The sequence below is a fragment of the Xyrauchen texanus genome, chromosome 1, assembly GCF_025860055.1.
Source record: "Xyrauchen texanus isolate HMW12.3.18 chromosome 1, RBS_HiC_50CHRs, whole genome shotgun sequence".
NCBI classification, from domain to species: Eukaryota; Metazoa; Chordata; class Actinopteri; order Cypriniformes; family Catostomidae; genus Xyrauchen; species Xyrauchen texanus.
Window position 1 is genome coordinate 47,785,721 of NC_068276.1, and position 27,037 is coordinate 47,812,757.

At 38.9% G+C, this 27,037-nt stretch overlaps 1 protein-coding gene across 1 annotated transcript; it reads right to left on the reverse strand.

The window, feature by feature from the left end:
- Positions 1–547: 547 nt before the first annotated feature.
- Positions 548–26,314, reverse strand: per1b (period circadian clock 1b). Its single transcript, XM_052136825.1, has 19 exons — positions 26,107–26,314; positions 17,840–18,683; positions 16,170–16,423; positions 15,813–15,934; positions 13,344–13,545; positions 12,894–13,088; positions 12,578–12,763; positions 12,312–12,465; positions 11,412–11,655; positions 9,948–10,056; positions 9,680–9,836; positions 9,408–9,526; positions 8,745–8,891; positions 8,282–8,611; positions 5,791–6,602; positions 3,983–4,175; positions 3,383–3,575; positions 2,319–2,469; positions 548–2,139 (listed from the first exon to the last, which is right to left on the reverse strand). The coding sequence occupies exons 2-19, from the start codon at positions 18,208–18,210 to the stop codon at positions 1,846–1,848; spliced, it is 4,233 nt and encodes a 1,410-aa protein (XP_051992785.1). The 5' UTR covers positions 18,211–18,683; positions 26,107–26,314; the 3' UTR covers positions 548–1,845.
- Between the last annotated feature and the right edge of the window lie 723 nt (positions 26,315–27,037).

Genomic DNA, 27,037 nt, shown 5'->3' on the forward strand with positions numbered 1-27,037 from the left:
TTATATTGCTGTGCATCGAAAGAATGCAAGCTAAACTTCCTAAAGAGGGCACTGGCATAAATAACCATCATTAAAATCCCAGTGACATAAAATCAGCTTTTATAACTCTCATATACAATAATCATCTTCATCACAAACATGTTGTGTGTGTGGATCTTACTTTGGCACCCCAAACTTAGTTTTAAATTCTTATGTCTTTTTCTTAAGTGATGTATGTTTTATTTTCTTTATCATTTCCATACAAAGCACACTGAACTACTCTGTGTATGAAATTGGCTATATAAATAAACTTGCCTTGCATGAATGTTTGTAATTTGTGTGCGGTGTTGTTTGTGACTGGAAATACTTCTGAATGATTTTAATAGCTCTGTGGACTAAACTAAATGGCTGTGGTTTGGCAGGACAAAACCACTTATTTTAATTCACTCTTCCGTCTCCAAAGTAAACAATGTGCTTTTCAATCATGTATACACTGTATATTCTTATAATCCCTCAAATCCTCTTTTAACCTTGATTCTTGGAGTATTTACAGACTACAATAGTGTAAACCATATTCATTTTATTCTTTTTCATATAAAGTAATGCACAAAAATACTTAAAACTTTTCCAAGATGATTAGTAGCCACATGACTAACTGGCAGAGTAATAATAATAAAAAAAAGAACAAGGGAGGGAGGAAAATACCTCCAATAACCAACAATTATAGAAAAATCTGAACTGACCCAAATATTTCATTTCTGTCATCATTTACTCACCCTCAAGTTGTTTCAAACCCACATGACTTTCTTTCGTCTATGAGTAGGAGGCATTATAACAAAAAATGACACAATGACAGCCTCAGCCACCATTCACTTTCATTGTATAGAAAAAAAGAATAACACATTGCCTATAACAACTCTGTGTTCCACGGAAGAAAGTCAGTCACACAGGGTTGGGACAACATGAGGGTGAGGGAATGATGACAGTATTTTCATTTTTAGGTGAATCATCTCTTAAGCTTTCTCTGGTCATGCCCATTGCACCTCTCCATCAATTAGTGCTACTCAACAAAAAGATGCCTTAGCTACAAATACTCTTGGAAAGTTCAATGTTGCCATGGATACTGTTGTGATAGTAACAAAAATTCCAAATTGGAACTGGTGGTGAGTAAACTGTAATAGTTTTGACCAATAATTACTGACTGCCTCTTTGAGATGTCAGTTGCAATGTTCATTTTACAGAATCCATAAAAGCTTTGAACAAATTACACATGTCACATAAAAATATTCCTTTTACACTGATAATGTATAAACAAATAATAATATACAGAATGCTTAAGAAAAATAAAAATAAAAAATGCTTTAGTGTGTACATTTGGTCAAACTCCAAATTTGACAAGCTTGTATGCAACTGTAAAAATTCCTCAGAGGCATTGAATCTGTTTTGTTCACTAGAACACCAACAACATAAAATCTATTTTAAATATGTAGGTATTGAGTTAAAGTGCACCACAAAATGTGCTCATGTAGGTCGCTAAAACTGGAATAGAGCAGTGGCATCTGAGGTCCAATCCAGTGTGGTCTAAAGCCAAGCACCCCTTGTTCACCGCAGTCACAATAGCTAATGGAAACCTGTCTGCACAATCCAAAATGTCCCGTAACTACGCATCAGAGTGATAATGTCACAGTCCTTCCAAGAAGTGGATATTCTGCATTCATTGTCTGTCAGCCTTCCTGGCTTAATATTTATTGACAAGGATTCATCTACATAAATATTTACAACTGCATAATTTAAAGAATAAAAAAATTACGTCATCAGTTGAGGATATGAGCAACGTGTCCACCTGACTGATGGCAACTTATGTCTTTAGTGTATCATCTCTACAAGAGAGGTAATTTCCTGTTCTTCAGTCATCATTTCTTGGTCATTGACTTGTGATGTCATAATAGTCCCATTCTTCTTAACCTCCTTGGCTTTGCACGAGTCATCATCCCCCTCTACCTTACTCTTGTCTATGACTGTGTCTACTTTGGTTTGCTTCACAGCAGTGGTGCTGTCTTCCGTCACCTCCAAAACACTGCAGAACTCCATCTCATGGATCTCAACATCGAAGGGAGCCGCAGATGGGAGAGAAGGAGATGACCTGCAGTCCATGCATGCCTGAAATATGCACACCAAATATATATATAAAAAACCAAGTATTTCAGTAAAGGGAAAAGACACATGTTTAACAGATTCATTTCTGGTTAAACTACTTTAACTAAGAGACAATGAATGCCCACTAAGATTTTGTGGAGTTTTGCAGTCTATTTCAGTCTATTTAAGAGATGTAAACTCACAGAAATGTTGATAGCACGAGGCAGACGTCCAGTACGTATCCAAGGGTGAACCTGACTTAACTCGCTCTTCTGCTCTTCAGTGAAGCGAGGCTGTTGCTTCTGCATGGCTCGCAGAGCAGCACGGTCCTCTTTTAATACAGAATCTCTGTCTCTATAACACACAAAACACACATACATTGTCAATTTTACAAAGACAACAACATTAAACAGCCTTTTACAGTGGGTGTGTAGTAACGCAGTTTATGGGGTATTAGCATTGGAACGGTTTTCTTTTTACTATATGTGTGGTGCAAGAGTGTGCATCATAACAAGATGGATTAAAGTAGCTTGAGGTTAGTACTTTTTGTTTGTTTTTGTGTAGTTCTTGTACACGATACACAGCTAAATGCAATTTAAAGTGACTGTTCACCCAAAAAGGAAAATTCTCTCATAATTGACTCACCCTCATGCCATCCCACATGTGTATGACTTTTTCATCTACTGAAGACAAATTAAGATTTGTAGATACATTTCTCAGCTGTTTTGGTCCATACAATGCAAGTGAATGGGTGCCAACATTTTTAAGCTCCAAAAATCACAAATCAGCATAAAAGTAATCCATAAGACTCCAGTGGTTAAATCCATGTCTTCAGAAGTGATATGATAGGTGTGGGTAAGAAACAGATAAATATTTAAGTCCTTCTAAACATAAAATTCTCCTCCCTGCTCAGTAAACCTTTAAAATTTTCTTCTTGTGTTTTTGGTGATTCACATCCTTCATGCACATCACCCCCATCAGGGTAGGGAGAAGAATTTCCTTACGATATGGATTTAAACACTAGCTTTATGGATTACTTTTATGATGCATTATTTGCTTTATGAAGCATCAATTTTGGCTCCCATTCACTTGCATTATATGGCCCTACAGAGCTGAAATATTCTTCTAAATATCTTAATTTGTGTTCTGCTGAAGGGATGGCATGAGTGTGAGTAAATGATGAGAGAATTTTCATTTTTGGGTGAAGTATCCTTTTAAGATCAGTAATGTTTATGGAGATAAATTGAAAATTCTGTGCAACATTTACCGAACAGGCAGCTGGTAGGACATCATAGTCTTTTCATCAGTGTTGGCCATGAGCAGCCAGATCGGGTCTTGTAGGACACACTTTATAAACTGCGCCTCTCCATCCCCCCCTGCTGTCTGCTTGCGGGAATGGCTGTTCTCTGATGAGTCCACACTGCCAAAGTACTTGCTAGTGTTGCTGCTCTGACTACTTCCTGTTCAAGATAACACAAAAGAGAGGGATTCATTCATGCAACCTTCCTTCTCAACCAACTGAATTTATTCTTAATATCCTATTCATTCCTAATATCTTAAATGTGAAAAGTACTGATGATGATGTTCTATTCCTTCACTTAAAGTAACTATACATAAACATTAAAGTATTCACACTAAATGATCTATGGATCCGAGGCATTAAGCAACCTAGGTATGTTATCCGAGAGGGGACTGGGGGGACTGGACTATGTCCGGATTGCCTATTCATCCAGAGAGTAGGCATGCACCAGTGATACTTCTGTTAATTTAAATAATGAATCACATGACGTATACCAAGAAAGCATACTGGATCTAAAAAAATTGACACTGACATATATTTATTCAACTGCTTTTAATAAGCACTTACGAGTTCCACTTCCTGAAGAGCTGCAGCCATTGGATCCTGATCCAGAGGATCCCGAGCCCAACCCCGAGGAGCCTGTGCCCGATGACCCAGAGCCGGCAGAGCCAGTGCCCGAGCAAGAGTCCTCCTGCAGCAGCAGATCCAGCAGATCACTGGAGGTGGACATGGCATCTTGATTTGAATCATTTGCTTCACCCTGCAAAGGACAATAGAAGATCAGTCCACTACTGCTTGATATAATGAAAAGACATCAGGATTATAGTTGATTAATAGTGATTTCTTTTTTAATTTATGACAAATATTTATCTCTTTCTTACCCACCAAGAAATAATCTTAAGTCCTTTTAAACATTAAATTCTCCTCCCTGCTCAGTAAACTTTTACATTTTTCTTCTTGTGTTTTTGGTGATTCACATCCTTCATGCACATCACCCCCATCAGGGTAGGGAGAAGAATTTCCTTACGATATGGATTTAAACACTAGCTTTATGGATTACTTTTATGATGCATTATTTGCTTTTTGAAGCGTCAATTTTGGCTCCCATTCACTTGCATTATATGGCCCTACAGAGCTTAAATATTGTTCTAAATATCTTAATTTGTGTTCTGCTGAAGGGATGGCACGCCACCTCTATTTGAAATAAATGTTTGATCAAATCCAGACAGGCCCCCATTTCCAGCAGCCATCACTCCAACACCTTATCCTTGTGCAATCATGATAAATTGCTAATTTGGTACTAGAAAATCACTAACCATTATATCAAACACAGCTGAAAGCTATTTGGTTCATTAAATGAAGCTTAACGTTGTCTTTGTGTTTGTTTAGGAGTTGCCACAGTAAGCAATAGACTGGCCTGTCCTAAGGTCAATATTAGGTCAAAAATGCAACAAAAAAAAAAAAGATTTATCAAGGAACTCGTCTTTCAATCATTTGTACATCTGGCCTTCCACATCTCTTTTCTGTCCTTGATAGAGCCAGTTGTCCTTTGTCTTGAAGACTTAAGTGTACATCTTTGAATGAAATCTTCAGTTTTCTGGCAATTTCAATAATTGTGTAGCCTTCATTCCTCAAAACAATGATTGACTGGTGAGTTCCAAAAGAAAGCTGCTTCTTTTTTGCCATTTTTGACATAATATCGACGTTAAGACATGCCAGACTACTGCATACTGTGGCAACTCAAAAACAAAGACAACGTTAAGCTTCATTTAACGAATGAAATAGCTTTAAATTGTGTTTGATATAATAGCAAGTGATTTTCAAGCAACAAATGAGCAATTTAGCATGATTTCTCAAAAATGACTTTTTTTCAAATAGTGATGGGGCTGTTTTTCCACATCAGTAATGTCCTAACTTTACTTTATGAACAGTTGAATGCCACTTTTTGTGTGTCATGGACCTGAGATGCAGATTTGTATTTTTTTTTTTTAATTAATCAATTGTGACTCAGGTCTCCCTTGTGCTATGTGTGAGAAGATCTTATTTTATGCTGTCTATGTAGTGTGTTCCAAATCAGTCACTTATGAGGTTTCATTTCAATTAAGATGCTGCCTTAGGAGACAGCCAGGAAGCTCAACAGGCCTGAAACAGAGCTATAATTCCCACCCCATAATTCCCATAAGTTCTACAGCAGACCACACACATTTATACATTCGTTATACTTTTTGATCTCTGGCTTAACCAATCTCTCTAAAAATCTGTTTAAATAATCAGAGCATTTAGCTTGCAGTTTCATGTTGGAAAAACCCTGAATTGGATAAGCATCTGCTACATGACTAAAATGGAAATGTAATAGAACAGTGTATTTTTCTTACATTTTCAGTCTCTTTTGTGTCCACCGCTGAGCCTCTCTGACTGGAGGAGGCCTGCCCCCCTGCCCCACCTCCTTGTACCACCATAGGAGATGTGACTTGCTGCCCTGAAGCCAATGCTGATGCCACCTCAAAACGGTTGCTGGGTGACTCCTCCAGTTGAAGCAGATTTAAGGGTGAGGAGCATCTGGAATGAAAGAGAGGCGACTCTGCCTCTTCCCTCTCAGCCCCTGCCTCTCTTTGGCTGTAAGAATGTGGGGTGCTGGAGCGAGAATGAGGACGTGGTGCTGGGGTCGGGGTCTGACAAGGACCAGCGGAACCCATGTTAGAAGTGGGGAATGGGAAAGCCAGGTTTGGGTTGTAAAAGGGCTGAGGCATGCCCACATTGGCCTGAGGGAACATGTAATTGGGCAGAACAAATGCCATCATTGGGTGGACCATGGGAGGTGCCATCTGCAAGTTCTGAAGGGGGAAGCGTAGGCCTGTCTGCATGTTGGGGTCTGAGACAGGGTGGGAGAGGGGAGGATAGACAGGATACAGAGGAAGTACGCCAGGTGGGTAAGGGATGGAAGGAACACTAGCTTGTGACCCTGAGGTAGGCCAGGAAGAGGAGCTAGCTGTGGGACCCAGGGGTATGGAGGGATTTGAGGGCCGGTCTAGAGTGGGAACCCCGGGGAGGAGGCCTCTCACAGGACCTGCTAGGCTCAAAGACCCAGCTTGCTCTGAAGTCTCCTGGTGCTTCAGTCTCTTGCCTCCTCGGCCACGTCTACGCCCACTACTGCCTGCAGCTGGGTAGTCACGTGAACTGCGGACACCTAAAATTGAGAGAGAAATTGAGAATAATTATGCATTTCTTTTTTTCCTTTGTAGAGGACATTATTAGAAATACCAAATGTTTGATTTTAAAAGATGTCCGACACCAAAATTCATCACATTTTACTGCAAGAGGATTATTAAGTGTATTACATTGTAATTTTCATAAATATCCACAGTGCTTTGCAAAAGTATTCTCTCAATTCTCTCATATTACCGAATTACAAATGGTACACTGAAATTTCATTCTGATATTTTATTTTAAAACACAAACTCAATCAGTTATTGTAAGTTGACATTGTTTTTTTGTTGGGAAATATTTTTATGAAAAATAAAAAACTGAAATATCTTGCTTGCATAAGTATTCAACCCCCACACATTAATATTTGGTTGAGCCACCTTTTGCTGCACAACTGCTTCAAGTCATTTGGGGTACATATGTACCAGCTTTGAACAGTGACTAAGTCAGATTTTCTTCAGGTTGGTTGGGTGACGCTCATTTATCTTTTTGTTCTTGAGCCACTCCAATGTTGCTTTGGCCTTGTGCTTGGGATCATTGTCTAGCTGAAAGGTGAATTTCCTCCCAAGCTTCAGATTTTTAGCAGACAGAAGCAGGTTCTCTTGCAATATTTCCCTATATTTTGCGCCATCCATTCTTCCTTCAATTCTAAAAAAAATGTCCAGTCCCTGCTGATGAGAAGCATCCCCACCGCATGATACTGCAACCACTATACTTCACTGTAGGGATATTGTGTCTTGAGGCATAGGAAGTGTTAGGTTTGTGCCATACATAGCGCTTTGAATCTTGGTCTCATCTGACCACCAAACCTTCTCCCACATTGCAGCTGGATCACCCGCATGCTTTCTGGCAAACTGAGGACGTGCTTTCAGATGGTACTTTGAGTAACGGCTTCTTTCTTGCCACACTTCCATACAGGCTAGCATTATGCAGTGCTCTTGATATGGTTGACTGGTGCACAATTACTCCACTCCCAGCCACTGAACTCTGTAGCTCCTTGAAAGTGATTGTTGGCCTCTCCGTGGCTTCTCTCACAAGTCTCCTTTTTGTTAGAGTGCTGAGTTTTGAGGGACGGCTTTTTCTTGGCAGTGCCTGGGTGGTGTGGTGCAGCTTCCACTTCCTGATTATTTATCCAACTGTGCTCACTGGGATATCCAAACTATTGGATATTATTTGTACCCTTTCCCTAATCTATGCATTTTTATTACTTATCCTCTTCTGTGGAATGCTCTTTGGTCTTAATTTTCCTTCAGATTCACAGCCTACCAATGATCCTTCAACAATAGTTTTTTTTATCCAGAAAATGTGATTGCAACTTTAATGATTCACAGGTGGAACCCAATGGTAAAGTAATTGTGTCCTCGTTAGGGCAATTTCTTTTCATCGGTGTAACCTGGCAGCATCCACAGTACAGGAAGTATACTTATGCAATCAAGATATTTCATAATTTTCTAAATAACTGGGTCCCAACATCCTCTACATACCACATAAAAGTAAAACAAACAAACAATAATTTTTTTATAGTTATTGTTGCCATATGTTTCTTGTGCACTAAACACTATATTGACATTAAAAAGAAAACAAAATTGCAAAACCTTTTTTCCTGGTAGGATACTGATTGTACTGTGCATGTGTTGTGAATGTTTATATGCTTGTCCTAACCTTTCGCTAAGGGAACTGTTGTCTGCCGTCGGAAAGCTGAGGTTGGGTCAAACACTCTGAGTTTACTCAGATCTCTGAAACGGCACAGAAAGTTCTGCTCTTCTTGCTGTGTGTGAGCAGACAAGACCTCTTTCGTGAGACCCAACCTTTCTCCTCCTCCTGCTCCCCCAGCTGTCCCGGCTCTTCCTGGTCCTCCTCTTCTCCCTCCATCCCTATCAAACTGAGGGGCTGGGATAGGGGGCAGAAAGGTTGTGGCCATGAAAGGAGCTTGGGTTTGAGTGGTAGGAGGAGTAGTATTTGGAGTGGAAGGGGCATCCTCCATTACAATATCTGTGAGAGTGAGAAAAAAAAGAAGGCAAATGTGAGATTACAGAAAGGAGGATTAAAAAAGTCTTCCTAGAGAATTGGAATGCACAATGCCCTTGCTTCACTGTCTTATTCACACTCACACCCAGATGCCCACCTGACTCGGGAGGTTTCTTGTCACCCACATGAACGATGGTGCTGCTGAAACTGCACTGGGAGGTAACAGAGGCAACACTTTCTGCTTTACTGTGCATAGCCAGTGGCGGCAACAAAGCTCTCTCCTCTACCAAAGACACCGGAGGAACTGCAAGTCAAGGCATCCCGTTAATGCACATCTTGTCTTGAAGGTTGTAGTTTATCCCTGCCACTTTGGTGTTTTACACATTAAGTTGTGCTACAGCAAACATCACCTTATCTTTTGGACATCTTAAAATGTTCTGAATCTTCATTGTTTTTCCACTGACTTTTTCATGGAGGACCTCGCTTAAAAGCTTCGCTCATTTAAAATCAACCCCATGAACTTCCTTAGTACTCTTTTGCATTGTGCCCAATTCATAATTTCACATTATTCTTTTGTAATATTTTACCAAAAAAAGAAAAGAAAATATTTAAACATTGTGTTTTAGCAATTAAATAAGCAAATGTTTAAATTTATCAAAATATTAAATTGGTGATGCATCATTCAATATCAGTAACAATATCAGTAAATGCTCATTTTTCTATGTGTGGGGGTGGCTCTTCTCCAATCTTCCCCTAAATTTAGCATTGTAACACATAAAATCAGTGCTGTAATGCATTAGTTTAGTATTGCAATGTCCACCTATAGTGTTGCCTTGTGTGTCCTGCTGTTTGTCTTCATCAGATGTGGAGGAAGCCGTGCAGGAGGAGGAGCCACACTTCCGCTTCACTGTGTTGGGGGTGTTACAGCTCTCCAGATACCTGTGAAAACCAAAAATTGCACATGTTAAAGCCTACTTTCCAAAGAGCCACCACTCACTTAACTAACATGCATATGCAAACAGGGGTGCAACTTAGAAATGGAAAGCCCATACAATTTAATTGCATGTGTGATTTAATCCATTAAACATTCACCTTATTATGCTATCCAAGCAGTTGATCTGCTGATAAGAGAAGTTGGTTGGCTGCTCTTTCTTTAAAAGTAGGGAGGGTGCGGAGGACTTTGAGGGTGGAGCAGCACTATGGGAGTGACTGCAGCCTGGCTCTGCTGCATCACTGGCTTGCAAAGCACCTGTATATCATGGACAGAGAAAAGTGGTAAACAATCCACACAAAAAAATGCTGCCATAAAACTTCAGAGTAAATTCCAAATATGTTTGTAAGTGTGTGTATGGGAGTTTACCTGTGGTGGAATGATTTTTAGGAGGAGGTCGGCTACGGGACTCAATAAAGACCTGTTGTCCACTGGTCTTCACCATGTGAACATCTTTGCAGATTTGCTGGAAAGTCATCTGTTGAAAAGTCAGTAAGACAACTGTCAATGTGGTGACATTTCTATGTGCATACAGAATTAGCGGTGTAATAATATGGCCAGACAGAGTTCTCTATAGTGCCTTACATTTAGTGCCGATTGTTACCAGGGTTCACACATATTATGACTAATGAATAACCATGACATCATTTGTGATTACTGGATTTTGAGAAATAATTTTATAGAGCTTGCCATAACAAAGAGCAATTTCTAGGCAATGATGTAGAGGAAAATGATGAATTCACTAAAGGAATTTCTATAGACTTTTAAAAAAATTCAATAGGACATTACAGTGCCTCAAATTTTACATTTAAAAATTCCAATATTTTTAAGTTTTCCATAACCATGGGAACCCAAACAAAGTCATTTAAATAAAATGACTTTACCCGTCAGCACGTACTGTATATAATGTCACTTAATATCTTGTGAAGAAAAATAAACCTTATTCCACATTAAATCCCATTGGGTAAATATAGGCCTATAGGCTATAAAAACCTTAATCTTGTGAATAATTAAATATAGAGTATTATAACATAGCCAATTCTCCATCATTACAAAATAAGAGTCCCCAGTGTGTTTAGGGCTTGTTTATAATTAAGCCACACGTTATGCACCAAATCTTCATTTTTTTTTTATTAATAGGATTTTTGGTTCTACAAGCTGTATCTGGGATTATATATTTATTTTGTAGCATCTTTGTCTATGCCCATCATGGTAAGGAAAGACTAAACAACATTTTTTAACATTACCCCATTTCTATCCATCTATGGTCTGCATTTAATTTATGGATAAAAACTAACTGGTATTTTGGTAACCTCAATAACTTCACACTGTTCCAGTCTGAAGGCCAAACAAAGTAAACAATACACAATTATATTATATTTCCTAGGTGCAGAATCAACTCTGATAAGACAATTTGATCATAATGTTTTAATTCCATGCTTTCAAATTCTACATTTTTGTTAAAAGAAAAATTATAATAACTAGTAATTAGCTAACATAGTAATTCTAGAATGCTTATAGCATGCTTGTTAAAGAATTGTTGCCAAATGTTAAACTTAATGTTGCACCTCGTACTGGTTTGAGACCAGGTCTGAAGTGATCTTAAAGCCTCACTACCAAACTAGAGATGCTTAGTCTTCAGCTAAATTACAGTCCGAGCAAACACTGGCCAGTTTCACTCTCTGACAGATTGTTGTGGTGACACAGATTAAAAAGGAAAGAAGACTGGTAATCTGTATTATTCTTTGCAATATTTCTCATATTAAAATCTTGAATTACTTGATTAATCTGACATCATGATTTTAAGGTGTGTGTGTGTCTCAAAATACTTACAGGTTTATGAAACTGAGAGGGATCCTCCAGACCTGGTCCACTGCTGTCTGATGAGGAGGTGGCACTGGGCTGGAGTTCATGGGATCCATTGCTGGCCAGGCTGCCGTAGCCCTGAGAGCCACCACTGTGGACAGGCTGAACAAGGAGCCTGTGAATCTGCTCACTGAGCTGAACGATGTCTGGGGTCAAGGCCCGCTCCTCCTGACCACTCGGCAGTGTAAAGACATCTTCATTCAGCGGAGAGCTAGAGGAAGTATAGAAAGGTAAATGGGTACATGTTCAAGTGCAGAGACATTTACGTTTAATAAAACACAAAATGCCTTATTGTGAGTGCATTTACATTTATGTATGGCCTGTGTCAATTTTTATACACTTATCAGTATTTGTTCTCTGGGAATCAAACCTATTACTTTGGCATTGCTAGTGCAGTAATGGGGGGGGTACTAACAATAAATATTTCTTATCAGCCACGTAATTATAGTTTTCCATATTTTATTAAATCAAAAATCTATAAAAATAAAAAAAAAGCACTGTTTCTATGACAATGGCCAAAATGCTGTCGATTGAGCTTGACTTGTATTGAACCCCGAATATTTCCTTAATGTGAAAAATATTTACTTCTCCACATGGAGTACAGGAGGGAAAAAAGCATTAGGCATCTTTCATAAACGTATTATGGTAAATGTTCCACTGAGGTTGAAGTTGTTATAAGATGCACTAGCAGCAACCGTGACTTGTTTTAAAAGTACATATGAAGTAGAGCATTTATATGTTTTTGATCTAACATTGCCAATGTCACTTGCGCCCAGTAAAAAATAAAAGCATACAATAAAAATAAACCGCCAAGTTGGTGAGTGTTGCTTTTGGACCCTGTATGTACTCGTATACATGTGTTCTTACGTTCGAACTTTGTGGCGGCCAACTATGAAGGTCACTTTCCGGCTCCAGGGGTTGATAAAGGAGGACCAAGAGGTGTCCATGGTCAGATACTCTCCATTGCGAGTGCACATCCGCAAAGGGGAGTGCTCGAACGGCTGCCCTGCAAACTGAAGAACTGCGAGAGAGATCAAAAGAATGAACGTAAGACAGTGAATACTGTGCCACACTTCTCAAATAAAAAAGAAAATAGATAGAGGCTACAGAAAGAGAAAGGAGAATTGACTCACTCTTCTTATGGATGGCCACCATAATTTGTCGGTCATCTGGATGGATGAGGAGCAGCACAGGAGTTCCCACCAGGTCCTGAGGTAGGTACCCTAACAGAGGAACTGCCCGCTCATCCACCTCCTGAAAGAGACAGCTAGGAGTGTGACTTGTAGTAAATATCCTCTTATCCGGAGGAATGCGAGGAGCTGAGGGAGGAAAAGAGAGAAAGCGGTGGAGGGGGGTTTCAACAGAGATAAAATTATCAATCAAATAAAACAATTTTGTTTGCAAATGCAAACAATGACAAAAAACTGAAGCATGTGTGTAAAGATGTACCCTCATATCCTGAGTGCACTCTCTCAGCAATGAGCAGACAGCACGATTCGGGGTATGCAGTGTCTGAGTCTCGGAGTGTGAGCAGGTAGGGGGTCAGTCGGAAAGGGTAGTACCTCATTTCCCCACTGGATGAGACATCTCCACTGATACGACAAAACATTGACTTTTCTTGTGTGCAGTCCACCGGAGGGGAGGCTACAGTCAAAGGAGAGAGAATTTTATTTTATTGCCTAAACCTAATTTGCAGTGTGGCTAAAATAGGTGTGCTCAACTTTATGCAGTGCCAATTATTTGGGTCACTGTAGTTTCAATGTGTTGTGCTGCTTGAGTTACATTTACACAAAAGGTAGAACAAGTGAAAAAAACAAACAAAAAACAAAAAAAAACAACGTAATAAAATTCGATCTACGTAACATTGCCCATGACCAAATGTACCATGCATAAACATACCAGAGCCGATGCAGGAGGCCCATGAAGGTAGTTTGCAGGGCGCTGTGCTGCTGTAGAAGGTGCTCACATCCTGAGGGGCCAGCAGCTCAGAGAACAGCACCCCGTGCAGCTTCTCTGGTTTACCACGTAGAAGTGATGAGCCCTGCGGTGAGATGTACACTACCTTTCCAGACAGGAACGATACCGCCATAGAGAACGTGTCCTGCACAGGAGAAACACAGATGGGCTTGTAGTGACAGCAACTGACAAATACCTTTAAAATGGTTTATTCATGTATAATAAGGCAAATAAATCAATTTTATTTTGGAGTTGAAGACAAAGTATGAAATAATGAGGACAAGTTTAGAAGAGAATATAGCTGGGCAGTATGACAGTAAATCTCGAGCAAGGGTATCAACCACAAGAGTTTCTGATAGAGATAGACCAATATATTGTTTTACCATTTAATCTGAGCAGATAGTTGCTTTTTGGAACTATCGGTTATCTGTAAAAATCTGTGCCAATAGTTGCCATTAGTTTTTTTTCTTTCTTTGTGGCCAATACTGGAGGATTCAGTGTAATATTGGCCTCTAGACTCTTGTGGGGATTTTCTAAATGTTTTATCATTAACAATATTTATACATATTTTATCCTCACTTCAATGCATATTTTGTTATTTTGATTAGATATTCAAGTGTTCTAAACTGAAGTTGAGGACATGCAAAGACAAATGCGACTATATGGAAACGTCACCCGTCAGCACATACTGTATATAATGTCTCCAACTTAATATCTTGCGAATATAAATAAACCTTATTCCACATTAAATCCCATTATAAAAACCTTAATCTTGTGAATAATTAAATACAGAGTATTATAACGTAGCCAATTCTCCATCATTACAAAATAAGAGTCCCCAGTGTTTAGGGCTTGTTTATAATTAAGTCACACGTTATGCACCAAATCTTCATTTCTTTTATTCATAGGATTTTTGGTTCTACAAGCTGCATCTGGGATTATATATTTATTTTGTAGCATCTTTGTCTATGCCCATCATGGTAAGGAAAGACTAACAAAAATGTTTAACATTCTATATATAAATCGTGTGACGTGTTGGGCACTCGGATTTCCTTTTGCCCCAGACTCTGTGTTTTGGGTGATGGGGAGGTCATCGATATGGGGATGTTCAAAAACATAAAGAACTGGGTCCTGACAAGTGTGATGGTTGCCAGACAGATTGTTTTGAGGGTATGAAAGTCAGCTGGAGTGCCCCCATTTCATGAGTAGAGCGCAGGGATGGGGAGGTTGGCAGCTTATGAGGAGATGATATTTAGTACACTGAGTAATTTGGATTTGCTTGTTGAGAAGTGGGGCAAGTGGTTGTCATTCTTGGAGGGTTCTCGGAAGAGGTAGCAGGGAAAGAGGATTAGCTGTGGATGTGTGTGATTATTATATATTTTTTATTTGATTTATTTATTTATTTCTGTGTGAATATGTTCATGTGACAATGGGAGTGCTTGTTGGGGGTCAGGAGGGGATAAATGTTAAATGTTGATTCCATGTATATATATGTCTTGTTTTCTGGAATCAATAAAAATGTTAAATAACAAAAAACAATATCGGCCAATTAATCGGTTATATCGGCCCTTTCCTCCATCTTAGTTATCGTATCGGCAAAATTCACTATTAGTCGGCCTCTAGTTTCTGTTTTAGATTTTATACCATGGTATTTATATTTGTGGCATGATTTAAAACAAATACATTTCTGGGTTCGTGAAATTCAAGAATGTCTCTTATGCGAAAGCTATTCTTTGTTGTCATTTGCTCGCAAACAGCAGCTCTACACACACTCAGAGCATGAAAGTATAGAACCACTGGCCTACTTGAGCATGTGATGGTTTAGTCAACTTGGCCGAACCAAGCCATCTGATCGTCGAGCATTGTCTGACATGTCATCTGCATGTATTAAATGTGAACACTAGAATTATTAAATTTTGTGAAGGTCATGTGCTTTTTGGACAAGGGGCATTGGAGATAATAGATCAAATTACTGGCAAGGATGTTCTTCTTGACACTGTACATCCCTCACATTTACTGTATGTGTTTTATCACCACCAAAAGTGCAGTAATCTATCAATGAGAGAAAGTCTTACATAAGGCTACAAAAAGGCTATGCATTTCTGCCTTGCTTTGGGGAGCTTTATGTAATGAAAAACATAAATGATTTCAACATTTACACTTCTATTAATCTACTCATTGATTATGAATATTATGTTATCCTACGCAGACTTAATTTCACATGTCAAACTGACAATGCAATATTGTTGCAAAAAAATGGTAGTTACTGCAGGATTTCATAGTTAGGGTTACAATAGAAATTATATGGGTCTTACAGAAAGAGATGGAGAGTAGAAAATAAGACAAATAAGACAAATAAAAAGGGAAACAGACATAGAATAGGTGAATAGGTATGTGTGCAAGACAACGTACTGTATTTTTGAGAGTATATTCAGAGGTGATATTGTCCAGTTCATCAATGGTGAATGTGGAGAGATCCAAACTACAGCCTTGGCACTCCTCAACATTCCACTGGTGATAGTATTCCTGATTGGCTGCAAGATTCAAAGAAAAACAAAAGTGCAAACATTCCTTAACACACATTTAGTGCACTATTCACTATTCCTTTACACTTTTCAGGGAAAAATCAATCTACGAATGGCATACTGCAGTGGCCTCTGCATATTAAGTTTAGTTAAGAAAAAGCGTTTTAACACTGGAAAACATTTATCCAATTTCAGCCTATTGCCTTTCCTATCAAACACACTACCTCTCTTCTGTTTCTCTCACCTCGAACTTGTTTGACACAGCTGAGGGCGTATTTGAGGGCGTTAAGGGTGCTGGAGCGTCCCTTCATCAATCTCTCCGGTGGCAGGCGGATCTTCAGCTCATTCAGGGCTCTCATCAGCTCTTTCTGGGTCTGGACACGAGTCGACTGATTACTGCTGCAGCCGCTGGTGGACTGCGGATCCTGCTCAGAGCTGGCACTCAACAGACTGTAAGCCAGAGAGCTACTGGGAGGAGAGAGACTCTGGGAGTTTGAGCTGAGGAGGCAAAGATTAACAACAAGAGAGTGTAAACGGAGATATTTAACCAGTAATAACTGGGGATGTGCATGAGTAATCCAGTAATGGAGCACTTGTTCTGCAACAGCTAATCGAGTATCAAAAACATCACTCAAATATCGCAAATTCATTTCCTTTCTGCATTTCCCTGCAGTGAGCAGTGCTGAATTACAGTTTTCCCTCAGAATCTCTCAGTTACAATTGAGTCACTGGGAGGGCACAGTGGATATGTGTTGTTGAGGTGTTGGATGAGAGAAGAATATTGTACATATCATGGTGTCTGTGCTTCTAAAGCCAAGTTATATTACAAGACAATACTTATAATATTTTGATCCTTGTTGAATTCTACTTTTGTATTCCGTTCTTACTAGAGTCATGCAAACCAACAGACGAGGATCTACTTTACTGCGTAAAAAATGTCAAACGATCTTGGAAACTGATCAGACCGGTACGTATGCAAAGGTGCGTGAAATCTCAACACAGGCAGAGCACATTTTATAAAAAGATAACTTTCAACACTTGTTTTTCTGAATAATAACACGTGAAATTATCAAAATGTGATAACTTTTATGTAGAATCAGAGTTTATATCTGTGCATTACCCTCATGCCATCAGTACTGGTTTCTGTGTAAGCTCTGGGTGAGAGCAAATCTTTTTTTGTTTTCCATTTTTATTAATGCATATTTTTCTTTGTTGAAGTTATCTTATATGGAAACCATTCTAGGTAACATTTGTAAATAAATCAAAATGTAAGTTTTACATATGTGTCATACGTGTTTTTTTTAACGTGCATTTTAATTTATGAGTACTCGGGTACTCCGTTTTTGTGGATTAGAGTACTCGACTACAAGTAATAACCCTAGTAATAGCCGAACACATTTCTAAAAGTGTTAGTTCACCCAAAACATTTAATTCTGTCATTTATCCTCATGTTGCTCCAAACCTCTATGCATTTCTTTATTCTGTGGAACAATAAAATATTATGAAAAATGTCTCAGTGTTTTTTGTCTATACAATGAAGGCTCATGGGGTTTTAATTAAATGAACAAAAACAGTTGAAACATTCTTCAAAATATCTTCTTTTGTGAAAGTCATGCAGGTTTGGAGCAACATGAGAGTGAGTAAATAATGACTATTATAAGCTTTTTTGACACTATGTTGAAAGCCATTTTTTGTACATTTACATTCATTTAAAAAAATACATTTAAATGTATTTAATAAAAAAAGGAAAAAAATGTCAGTTACAGTAATGGACTTAAAAAGCAAGTTAAAATGCATAATGTTTCAAAAGTATCACCAAAAGACGTAAATAGTATACACTTTAATGGCGGCAAATCCCTGATTTTTATCACAATACGATCACGTTAACATGTGCTATTTTTCCTCCTCTCTTACCTCTTGTTGCTCTCTGTAGTCTCCAGGCACATAGCAGAGTCCTTTCCATTCTGACTGGAAGAACTTTGATAACTTCTGTTTGACTGTCTCCCTCTGGATCCATTCCCTCTTTCCCTTCTTCCTTCACTTTCCCTCTCCCCAGAGTCATTTCCACTCGATAGTGCATCTGTATCATCAGAATGTGTCCCTTGGTTGTCACCTGTGGATCCCTTGGGATCAGATGCGCATCCCGGTGAACCCCTTCCACTACTCTCCGGATTTGATGGAGAGCTTTCACTCATGCTGCAGGATCGGCTAAAAAGCCCTGTCTCTTTCTCTGCCCCTCTATGAGTTTCATTGCTGGGGGCAGAGTCAGAGTTATCATCATTCATAATAATACTGTAAGAATAAATGGTTGCCTAGGTGATGAGATTCACCTTACAATAGATTAAGTTGAATAAAGTTCTCTAGGTTGGACTGGCTGAACCACAATGGGAAATCATTTTGTTGCAAAAATTCTTCATAGATTCATTCCACAAACTTCAACATGTTGTGTCCGATTGTTATAGTTCCTTCAAGGGCAAATTAAGAGGACAAGTGGCTTGTAGCCTCCAGTAAAGTTTAATGTCACTTCAAATCAGCGCAAACGTTAAATATAAATGTTAACTTCAAAAAAATTGTTGTTTAGCACAGAAAACCAGACACGACTGGTTGTTATGAAACAGACTTGGCTATTGTCATAGAGGCAGATGGAGTGTGACAGAGTGTGAGAGATAACGTAAAAACAGCCACTGATAAGTAAGGCTTTTTTCAGGATCTGTTCATTCCTCCTTTGTGGCACTCTTTATCTCATCTCAGAGGACACCTGTCAAGAAAAGGAAAAAACAAAAAAATAACAACAACTTGAGTGTCCATTTAAAACAAACACACAAACAGAAATGCACAGCTAGTTATTCGTCTTGAATTAGGATGTTTTTTTAAAAGCGAACGGGTGATAGATGATATTGTTTGTTCTTACTGGACAGCCCGTTCTTGTAACAGAAAATGCTACTGGACTTTTTTTTTTTCAACCAGGTAAAACGTTATCTATCAGTAATTCCGTCTTAAATCTTTTGAGTTTAAATGTAAACAAGCATGCCTATGCACAGGCACAGAGAGGTGTTGCATGTGTGAGCTCAGATCTGGTCTCCATGTTAACCAAGATTGTTTCTATATCCACATTCCACACATCCACCTTCAATCACTGCATTACGAATCTTAGTTCTGCATTTGCCAATTGTACAAAGCAATACAAGGGTCTATTAGAGACATATGAACTTCAGTGCATTGAATCCTTTGTTTTTGTTTTGAACAAAACGAGGGATCTCTTAAAACTGAATTGCAGTTAATTACTGTGGACCTCATGCTGATCGTGTTTGGGCAATAATTTAAAATAAAAACTACAGATTTACATTTACATTGAAGTTACTTCTGATTGGTCCCAAAACAACAAGTAACTTCCACCTACACATTTATTCTCCCTTTATCCCTCTACACGTAATCTCATCAGACAACCAGGTGATATAGTGTTGTATGCTTCCTCTCGGAGATTGTTGATGGCCCGGCACACTAATTTTGGAACTTCTGATCTTAGACATACAAATTTAGCAGTGCAAGTGTGAATGAGTGTTTAAGGCAAATACTTACTATAAACAAGATTGAGAAAACAGTGTCCTAATCTAAGAAACAATTAGTAAACCCATCAGTTATTCTACGGTATGTTAACACCATGGTAAATATTAATACACATGGGACAGTAGCTAGTGGTACTACAAGTGGTAGTACTGAATAGAAACTCGGCAATGCATTTAAACATTTAACATCTCCCAGTTCAAATGTCCCAAACCCTAATAATCTCTAAAATAACTTTTCTCACCTAAAACAAAGCAATGCCCGGTTTACAAAGAAATTTTACATTTGTTCCTCTAAAATTATCTATTCAGTTTCTGCCAGAGGATAATCATATAGCTGCTACATGACTCCTAGTAGTTTAGTATCATTTAAATCTCACATTTCCATGCCAGTTTACTTAGCAAGGTAACAGCTAGAATCTTTTTGTATTGCTTTACAAATTACGAGTATTTGGTCCACCGTCCATGTTTCACTTTAATTGCATTGCACAAAGCTAGATCATCAAATATGTCATAAAGTATGATATGAAAATGAAATAGTTGTCCACCTATTATAAAATGGACTGTAAAACATGGTAACAGGATGCATGTTTGCCTTCCAAGAACTGCCACTTTTTTTAATGAACAATTATAAATAACATTTAATCCATCAACTTGTTAGACAATTCTCATGTTGTAACGCGTCAATAAAAACACATTTTTCAGTAAGGGGAATTTATGCAAGCTGCAGTCATCTCACACATAAACGAGGGAAGTAGGGCACAAAAATCTAGAAATACTTTTATTCAAATAACTAATAAATTATTTATTTATTAATTATCAAGTGGGGACTTCCACACTTAAGCTGTGTGTAGCTCAGGTTTCACCAGTTTTCATGTTTTATGATCATAAGTAGTAGTAAGTAGTAATAGTAGTAATCCTTTATTGTCACATAGTAAACCAGTGAAATTGGCCATCGACCTGTCCATACAAACATACATATGACAAGGGGAGACAGGACAGGAAGACAGGGAATTAGAAGAAATACAGCATGACATGAGGAGAGGAGAAAAAAAAGGCAGCCCCCAGACTATGCTCCTTAAGAAGTACAGTGTGGGAACAGGGAAAAAAACACCTCAGCAACATTAGCACATAATCAGTACACTCTACAACATGAACAAGACTTGCAACAGGGGAGGGATTGGGGGTGGAGGTGGCCCAGCACAGGCAAGCAGCCATCCGGACCTGCAGCCATGTTCGGCGCTGGTCACAGACTCGCCTGTCAGACTGGGGGTACAAAGCTGCTAAGGCGAGGGATAGGGTATCGGGCGGATGATTGCATATCTGTATATATGTGTAAGAGTTCATGTGTGTGTAGGCCTGGAGAGTCGCTATGCCAGCAGTCTAATCTAGGTGCCTCAGTCCGCAGGGTTGTCATAGCGATACACAGCAAGTTGCCATGGAGACAACCTTGATCAGGTCCCAGACATAGTCAACAATCACCAGGTGTCTGGGGAGTCGGGGAAGGAACGCGAGAGTGGCTCACTGCAGTGCTCTTCCGGGGAGTTGTTGTTCCAACAGCGGCCTTGGCCAAGGCCAGTGCTGGTTGAGGGCGGCCGAAACAGATAAGATTGGGATTGTTTGGTCTTAAGGAGAGTAGCCGCATTCTAATTTACACGGCTATTCTCCTGGTCCATTTTGGTCTCTGAAACGATCCATTTGCCTTTGCAAAGCTGTGAGCTTCTCCATGATGTTATCCGTATTTTGGTTCATAGACCCAGTCTGAGTGCAGACAGCTCTGCCCACTGTTTCAATCATGACGGGCAGCCTTGTGAGGCTTTGGACAGCTGTCACCGTCTTCTTAACTCCTCGATAAACCAGGGCAATGCCTAATCCAATCAGCAGAAGACCTGTTATCATGGTACCGAATAGGTAGATATCTTCAACGTCCTCCACGGAAAGAGCCGCCAGACACACGACCCGCCACCTCTCCCACGCGTCCATCGTGTAGCCAGCTGCGAACGTTCCGTCAGGGCAGACAGGTTCCCCCGAACCCAAACTTCTCGTCGAGAAGATGGTGTCAATTGCGTTGAGAGACCAGTTGGTCAAATCCATGATGACTTAGTTTGAAGAGCAGTGCTGAGAGAGTCTCTCAAGTACAAGACAGTAGACTAGATATGACGAGAGGAGCAAAGCAGGGAAGATAAGGGTAGGGAGAGGGTGAGAAAATGCGACCGCCTTCGTTGAGAGCCAAGAGATCATAAATATATATTTTCAAAATATATACATTTTTGTTTTGTATGTTTGACTGAGCTGTTTCTAATTTTTCACATTATTGTCAACTAAAATGTTTTGTTCTTTCAACTTTTTGAAAACAATTTTACTTTTGCCAAAAGACAAAAAAATGACAAAAAAAAAAAAAAGTAGGGATGTCAATTAATAAAACAATTATAAAATGAATGAATTAATGTGACGCTTAATCAAATTAATCGCATATTATTATTTACTGAAGGACCCCCAAATAATTATAGTTTAGTATATAATAATTAAAATAACTATAAATATAATAATACATATTCTAATTCAAATCATTCAGATCATTCAAATGAATTACATCCAGGAATGTTAATGATTAATCATTGTTACTAATTTCATCGATTACATTAATCATCGATTAATCAATTTCAGCATGAATGCATTCAGTAATCAAGCAATCAGGTAGTGAAAAGACTGTATATCGGCGAAATACAATTAAAAGAGATCATCCCTATGCCCAACTCAACACGAAGGACAGAGCTCTTGATGTGGGCACTTTGAAGGGGCATAACATTACAGTTTGAATGTAGCCGTCACTAAAAGTCTTTTGACAGGGCCCTTTGTGGAAAAAATTTACTTTCTTAATTTTGTTTGGAAAGACCCTTGGAGTGGCATCCCCTTCTAGAAGTGTGCCTTTCAAGTGCCCAAATATGCCATTTGGAAAAACGCCCTAATAAATAAATATATATATATATATATTTAGACATCTACCATCTACCTCTAGATATGTAGCGCACTGCCACTTTTGCGCTACATATCACATCCTGCTAAAGTACAACATGGCATTGTCCATCCACCGGTCTACATGTGTCGAGAAAGGACAGCCTACGTCCAGCAAGACTACTCCAAGACACGCCCACTAAACGTTCCACCGCCTTCAAATAACTAGAGAAATGCTCAAGTCTCGCAACAGTTTTATGTCACATTCATACACTGTGTTTATTTGGCGGCCCGCAGCAAACCTACACCGCTAAACGGAACCACAAAGCAAAAAAATAAATTAAAAGTTTGTAAATTAATTAAAAACACTGCAACTTCCGTATCTCTAGGTAGTGACAGTTATGAGAAATGTGCTGAAAATGAAGAAAAGCTAGCAGTATGCTAAGCTAATGGGTTAACCGGTTAGCTTGCAAGCTTAAAGAAGAAAACAGAACAGAGATTTTTTTTATTTAACCATTTCTATCTTTGGTTTAATATGACGTCACATAAGAACGAATAACTTTTAAAATTGCATTGTATGTTATTATTTGACTTAAATTCGAGAAAGAAAAAAAAAAGTACGGTCCGAAATATCCCACGATCCACGACATTAAGTTTTAATAATCCTACCAGTGGCGGCTTGTCAATAGAGGGCGCTGGGGCGCCGCCCCCATCAAAATTCCAGAAATATACATGAATACAAAAATTATACAAAAATGGAAATAAAAATACAAAAAATTAAATAGTTTACTCATACAATCTGCAGACTGGTAGTAAGAGCCTCAGCATTTAATAAAAACTGGCTTTAATCGGTTAACTATTTTCTATGTTTTTCAATATGTTTCATGCGGTTTAATGGGCGAGGGACGCCAGACAAATGGATGTCTATCTGAGTCCTTAAATTTTCGGGCAGCATGTGACCTGAAGCTGGCCTCTAATTGGTTTCTTAAAGATTCTCCTCCGGGCGCAGGTCGCTGCGTCCCTGGCGAATCAGAATTGGATACATGTTATTTTATCCAATCTGATTGTTCTCGTTACCTGTCATTCAACTTAATGCTCTATGCTCTGCGAGTGCATAGGCTGACTCCATAAAACTTTGCTAGGATGATCACTTTCGCAGAGATAATGGCAGCAGCTAAACCAAACTCTGTCATTGATTTACAAAAAAAAACCTTTCACAAGGCGTTCGCTAAAAAAAAAAAAAAAAAAAAAAAAAAAAAAAAAAAAACAAAAAAACATTGGTGAGCAAAGCAGTGGTTCTTGTCCAATACAGATGCGCCGGGGGCTTAGTTCAGTAGAGCGCGAAAGAATCGCAGCAGAGGTGAGTTTGTTATAGAAATTAGTCAAATTACCAATTTACATTATTGTTGTGCTGCAGAGATGTCCTGCCCACATATCATATTCTACAGACTCAAGAAAACGTTTTTGTTTGGTATAAATCCTTACAAAAATTAGAATTTTAATATCATACAACAGCATCCCAAAAATAATAAATTGGCAACATAAAAATAAATGATTAAATGAAATATATAGCCACCAAAAACTACTGTCTTGTATGGGACAAAAACTCAAATGGCTCTATTTTTATTTTGAAAGTCATTGCAACTGTGACAACTAGTGGCCTACTCCAGGTTACTACCTTACATTTATACATATATATATTTAATTAACTCTATAGGTCTGTGACACCATCCTGGGACACACTAGGGAGCGTTTCTCCTTCACAGACCACCTTGTCTGTGCCACCTTGTTGCAGGGGGACAGGTTTAATGAGTACAAGGATACCTTTCCTGAAGATGCATTGAGCAGCACCATGAAAGCATACCCGATGCTCAGTGGAAGCAAGCTGAAGACAGAGCTCAGTCTCATCTACAGCAAGGAAGAATTCAAAGCCTGCCATGGTGCTGTGGACCTATTCCAGCTGTTTCAAATCAAATCAAATTTTATGGAGAACATTCTCAAAGAAGTCTTTTCCTAAACTGCGACTCTCCTAAAAGTTCTCATTACCACACCCATGACCACGGCTGAAGCTGAGAGGTGCTTCTCAACCTTGATAAGAATAAAAACGTTTCTCAGAAACACCATGACCCAGGAGAGGCTGAATGCACTGGCATTGCTCTCCATGGGAAAGAGACTTGTTACTGAGATGACTGACTTTAATCAGAGAGTCATTGAGAAATCTGCTGGCCAGAAAGAAAGGAGCGCAAAATGTATGTTCAAGTAGTCAACATGCTTTTTGGTACTGCTTTGTATTTATTTTCGGCCACAAAAAGCGCCCCCCCCCCAAATAATTATCACCAGCCGCCACTGACTCCTACACTAGTTATTATTACCAATAATACTTTATAAATAAATAAAAAACGATTCACAAACTTAATAAATGTATTAAACTATGATAAACAAAAAATATTTTAAAAAGAATATGTCAATTCCATTTCTGAAGTATATACATTTAAATTATAATTAAACAGTAGGCTAAATGCGCATATTATTTGGAGTCCTGCACATGCGTTTGCGGTAATAATGGTAACGAATAATCCATTAACTGATCCATAATTTTCATGACAATTGATAATGAAAATGTCTGAAAATTATACTTCTATTGTGACAGCAGACAAATAAATCGTTTAGACAATACCAAAGTTGTTTAGAAGTCAAAACATTGTTTATTTTATTATAATATAACAAAACCCTATTATTGCCCTCCTTCTGCGCTGTTCTTTATTGTTGGTTTATGTACTCATGCATCAAACAGACGCTTTGTTGCGTTGTGTCTAGTTAGTTTTCAGTATCTCTACTGCAACAAATATTTTTTACTTGTACTTGGTTTTAAAAAGTTAACTTAGAAACGCGTGAGAACACTGCGTTGTTTGTTATGCTCCGTTGACTAGGCATGTTGCCTGTACAGCCATGGCACTGACTGCCCCCTACGGCCACAAATTCGTGAAAACATCATGGAATTTTCAAATGCATTGTGACATGATTAATAATTGCGTTACTTTTCTTTAAGCGCGTTACCTATAATTCATCGCACTTATTTAACGACAGCTCTATTTATAAACGACATTTAATCTAAATGTGCACTTTAAAGAGCATTCTTATGTTGTGACGCATAAAAACAAGTACATGTCCGGTAAAGGGAATTTTTGCAAGCTCATCTCACAGTGCAGCGGCGCCACATAAATACAAACGCCCGACAACATATGTAGTTTGTTCTACATACCATGTTAATAAAAACGTCATTATGATTAATTCAATATAATACAAATATTATAAACTTTGCTCCAGGACTGAACCCACAACAAACGAGGCATTGTCGAACAAAACAGGACAATCAGCTTAATTTGTTCAGCGCGTATGACTAAGGGGCCGTTCACAACGATTGCATCTTTTCAATCGACGTATTTGACCGTTGCGTCGTTAAATGCGTTCTGTTTTATTCGAGACGCTGCGTTTGTTTTTTTGTTTTTAACGCAGTGGCGTGTTCGGTTTGAACGGCCCTGACGACTAAACGTGAATACTTATGTGATCAACATAACTATGACTTTACATAGAAAACGGTGGCAGTACTACACTCTCAATCGACACGTCAAATCCAGCCTAAATAATGAATACTGGCCTTACCTCCTAGACCAGACTGCTTCGTTCGTTTGAACAATTTCCAAATGCCAGTACAGAATTGCAGTGCTATCCTGACGTTACAACGGCGGCCAAATATAAAATCGACGTTGCTGCGTCTGTGGTCCACCGATATTGCGTCTCAGCTGTGTTTGATTCCGATTTCGGTTTCCCCAAGCCTCCAGACACACACGAGTACACGTGCTTTTCCAAGCTGTCCACAAACTGCACGCATCGAGAAATTCCATTGGCTGTGCTCGTAGCAAATCATGAATACTATTGGTTGACCACTCCCATTTTATGGCGAGGTTTTCGCTGATTGGCTGATACAGAGGCCACTCGGTACACTTTCAGCATTTGTCACGTTGCAGCGCGCCTGTTGTTGTTGTTGGGAGCGTGTTGTGGGCAGTACGACGGAATTCAGTTTAGAAGCGACCACCTGCTGTAGATTCCAAATTATATTATTTATTCTGGTTTCTTGGAGTTAGTATCAATAATGTAAACCCACCCAACGTTATCACAACACAGGGAAGACGCTGATCTGTTTACTTGTTTGATGATTCCATCATTCCTTATGTTCAGATTTATATTTAGTAAGAAAGTGATTAGTAAGCTGTAGCTGTTACAGTATTTTGCAGATGTTTTCACCCATAGAGATGTATAGTCTACAACCTGAGATGTACATACTCATACACAAACAATCTAAATCATCATTGAAATGTATTTTCATCGACGAAACAGGTAGTATGCATCTAATGGTATGTGTCTGAGCGCAGATTTGCATTCTAGGGAGGAAAAGTTTGCTATACATTCACAAGCTTATCGAAACCTTTTTTTAAGGCAGTGAATGAGCCATGCACAGCTACACGTGCTTCGGAGGCAGGTTGATGGTGACGTCAAGCAGCTTCTCGACACCCTCAGAGTCACGCGGCTGGCA

Bases quoted from the DNA above. Each gene is read 5' to 3' on its own strand.
- per1b (XM_052136825.1), bottom strand. From the start codon at position 18,210: ATGAATGATGATAACTCTGACTCTGCCCCCAGCAATGAAACTCATAGA. The intron at 9,527-9,679 runs GTGAATGTTTAA...TGGTTTTCACAG, and splicing joins TGCTTGGATAGCATAATAAG to GTATCTGGAGAGCTGTAACA. The intron at 8,892-9,407 runs GTGGACATTGCA...CTTGACTTGCAG, and splicing joins CACACAAGGCAACACTATAG to TTCCTCCGGTGTCTTTGGTA.